Raw genomic sequence first — 3,493 nt, forward strand, 5'->3', positions numbered from 1 at the left:
ACGCAGACACACACATAGGTACACACAGACACACATAGAAACACGCAGACACACACATAGACACACGCAGACACACACATAGGTACACACAGACACACATAGAAACACGCAGACACACACATAGACACACGCAGACACACACATAGACACACGCAGACACACACATGGACACACACAGACACACACATAGACACACGCAGACACACAGAAAGAGCGGCTTGTCTGTCAACGCAAATACATTCTCACGTAGCCATACACATACATACAAACACATATCACACACAAACACATACACACTCACACTCTCACACACACACACACACACACACACACACAGGCATGCCCGTAAACACAAATACATTCTTACGCCGGCATACACATACACACACCGAAAGACGACACGCTAATGCAAACGGCCTGACGGTTTAGATTTAAACCTGGAGCGAGACACCTTCTTTGCCATTATGATTTTGTTCTATCTCTTGTCATTGGCTGTGGAGTGTGTTTCTGCTATCAACCGACATTACTATTTGGCAGCGACAGAGGTGGATTGGGACTACGCTCCTCTTGGAAACGATGTGACGGCAGCTAACGCCACGTAAGTTCTATGATTCGAACTTGTAAACTCATCTTTAGCTTACCTATGACATATGTAATTTTCTAGATTTTGTATCGGGATTCTAGAAGCAGTAGTGTCAGGAATTAGGATTTCAACGAGAGACAGTTAATGTTTCAGAAACATTACTGACATTGAAAATGGCAAAGGTGTATCTGTAAGTCGATGCGGAACAAATATCGTAAGGGACATTGTTCTAGAATTAATATCTTTTCTATTACACTTTCCGATTTTTAATTCCTTCATTTGCGCACATACACAGACAAACACAGACAAACACACGCGTGCGCAAGTATGCGCGTGTGTGTGTATATATATATATATATATATATATATATATATATATATATATATATATATATGCACAAATGTGTGTGTTTTGTGTATGTAATAAGATTCTTTAAAATTGTGGCAATATTCGGCACTGGATACTGAAGCACATTAAGTCATAAATAATAGCATTAACATATTGAGTTTAAAATCTTTTATTTTAAACCCTCCTATATAGCAGCATTAATTCTAGTTTCTAAGCACTCGCCTTTCCCACTCTGTTATTATTATTATCTTGTAATTTACTAATCATTGTTTCTCTGTCTCTCGCACGCTTGTCCCAAGCTTCTATTTTCTGATGAAAGATTAACGTCCGAAACGTCAAACATTGTATTCCAACTAACAAGCGCATTAAGCTGAAGCCATATGTGTTTAAGTTTATTTCTACTGTGTTGTTCATTCTATACTCATTGCTTTTACACAATATACATACAAGTATATACATATATCTATTCATTTACTCATATACGTATGCATATATATATGTGTGTATGTGTGTGTTTATGCATGTATGTATGTATGTATGTATGTATCTCTAACCCAAAAGATGACTATATATATACTTTTATTAATATTTAGCAGAAGTAATAGAGTGACTCAAGATCCGAGAATTTCGTGCGTTGGCACTTGTACATATTCATGTATGAATATATAAATGCATACATACATATAAATGTGTACGTGCACCTATGTGCACGCGTGTGTGCGTGTGAGAGTGTGTGTGTGCACGTGTGTGTAAGTACATGTGCATGTTCGATGTACGTTAATTGTTTGATCTCTTAATTTCAGGGATGCCGGAATATTTTTAAAACATGGCACAAACCGTATAGGGCACATTTACATGAAAGCTATTTATAAAGAATACACAGATGATACGTTTTCCGTGGAACGAACCAAACCAGGTTGGCTTGGAATTGTGGGACCGATTCTTCATGGAGAACTTGGAGATACTGTTTATGTTCACTTCTGGAACCGAGCCAGACGCCATTATTCCGTCCACCCCCACGGTATACGATACACCAAAGGGAATGAAGGTAAGAATGTACACACACACACATACACACATGCTTTTATTCTTGATCAGTCATTTGATTGCGGCCATGCTGAAGCACTGCCTTTAGTCGAACACATGGACCCCAGGACTTATTCTTTGCAAGCCTTAATCTATCGATATGTCTTTTGCCGAACCGCTGATTTACGGGGACGTAAACACACCAGCATCGGTTTCAAGCGATTGTGGGTGGACAAACACAGACACGCAAATATACACATACATACATACGTGCGCGCGTACACACACACACACACACACACACAGGCGGCGAGCTGGCAGAAACGTTAGCACACCGGGCGAAATGCTTAGCCGTATTTCGTCTGCCCCTACGTTCTGAGTTCAAATTCCGCCGAGGTCGACTTTGCCTTTCATCCTTTCGGGGTCGATTAAATAAGTACCAGTTACGCACTAAGGTCGATATAATCGACTTAATCCGTGTTTGTCTGTCCTTGTTTGTCCCCTCTGTGTGTAGCCCCTTGTGGGTAGTAAAGAAATAACACACACGCACATATATATATTTATTTATACATACGACGGGCTTCTTTCTGTTTCCGTCTACCAAATCCAATCCCAAGCAGAATGACACATTCAAATATGAATTGGAAGAAGTTCGAGGTATATAAACAAAATCGAATACATGTACTGAAGGAGTATGCGTTGATAGTTCGTTGGTCGGCTGTATTATAGGCGTAAAAGAATAGATTCACAATGAGCCTGATGTTAAAAACACCTGAAAGTAAGTCACAGGTAAGCGAGAAATTGAAAAGTCACAACAATGACGAAACATCGATGTCTTTTTCTCCGAGAACAGGATCTGATGTGAGTTGTCTCGCTTGCCAATGACTTACTTTCTGGTGTTTTAAACACCAGGTGCATTGAGCGTATATTCTCTTATGCCTAAAAGGTAGCGGGCCCACAAACTAACAACACACTCACCTTCTGTATGTGTGTTCGATTTTGTCTATACTTATATATTTATAGACGCAGGAGTGGCTGTGTGATATGATATGTAGCTTGCTTACCAACAACATGGCTCCGAGTTCAGTTCCACTGTGTGGCACCTTGTGAGTGGATTTCGTAGACGGAAAATGAAAGAAGTCCGTCGTATATACAAATATGTGTGTGTGTGTGTGTTTGTGTGCGTTTGTCCTCCCAACATCGCTTGACGACCGATGCTGGTGTGTTCACGTGCCCGTAACTTAGCGGTTCGTCAAAAGATACCGATAAAATAGGTACTAGGCTTAAAAAGAATAAGTTCTAGGGTCGATTTGCTCGACCAAAGGCGGTGCTCCATCATGGCCGCAGTCAAAGGACTGAAACAGGTTTAAAGAATAAAAGAGTCTCCGTATTCTTTCTGTTGAAGAGCGTAGCTCGAAACGTCAAAGACTTTCCGTATTCCCGAGCGTCATACTAATATATACTTTTGTTATTTACACCACCTGTCCTCGTCTGTTGTTATTTTTTGTATATTCTCCCATATATATATATATATA

At 40.1% G+C, this 3,493-nt stretch overlaps 1 protein-coding gene across 1 annotated transcript in view; it reads left to right on the forward strand.

Moving 5' to 3' along the window:
• Positions 1-461: 461 nt before the first annotated feature.
• Positions 462-3,493, forward strand: part of LOC106869934 (ferroxidase HEPHL1) — a 21,778-nt gene continuing 18,746 nt past the window's right edge. Inside the window, exons 1-2 of the mRNA XM_014915872.2 lie at positions 462-598; positions 1,736-1,980. Of these exons, the coding sequence (XP_014771358.1) occupies positions 465-598; positions 1,736-1,980 (379 nt within the window). The 5' untranslated portion in view covers positions 462-464. The remainder of the gene's footprint in view (positions 599-1,735; positions 1,981-3,493) is intronic.

Source organism: Octopus bimaculoides, chromosome 22, assembly GCF_001194135.2.
Source record: "Octopus bimaculoides isolate UCB-OBI-ISO-001 chromosome 22, ASM119413v2, whole genome shotgun sequence".
Taxonomy (NCBI): Eukaryota; Metazoa; Mollusca; class Cephalopoda; order Octopoda; family Octopodidae; genus Octopus; species Octopus bimaculoides.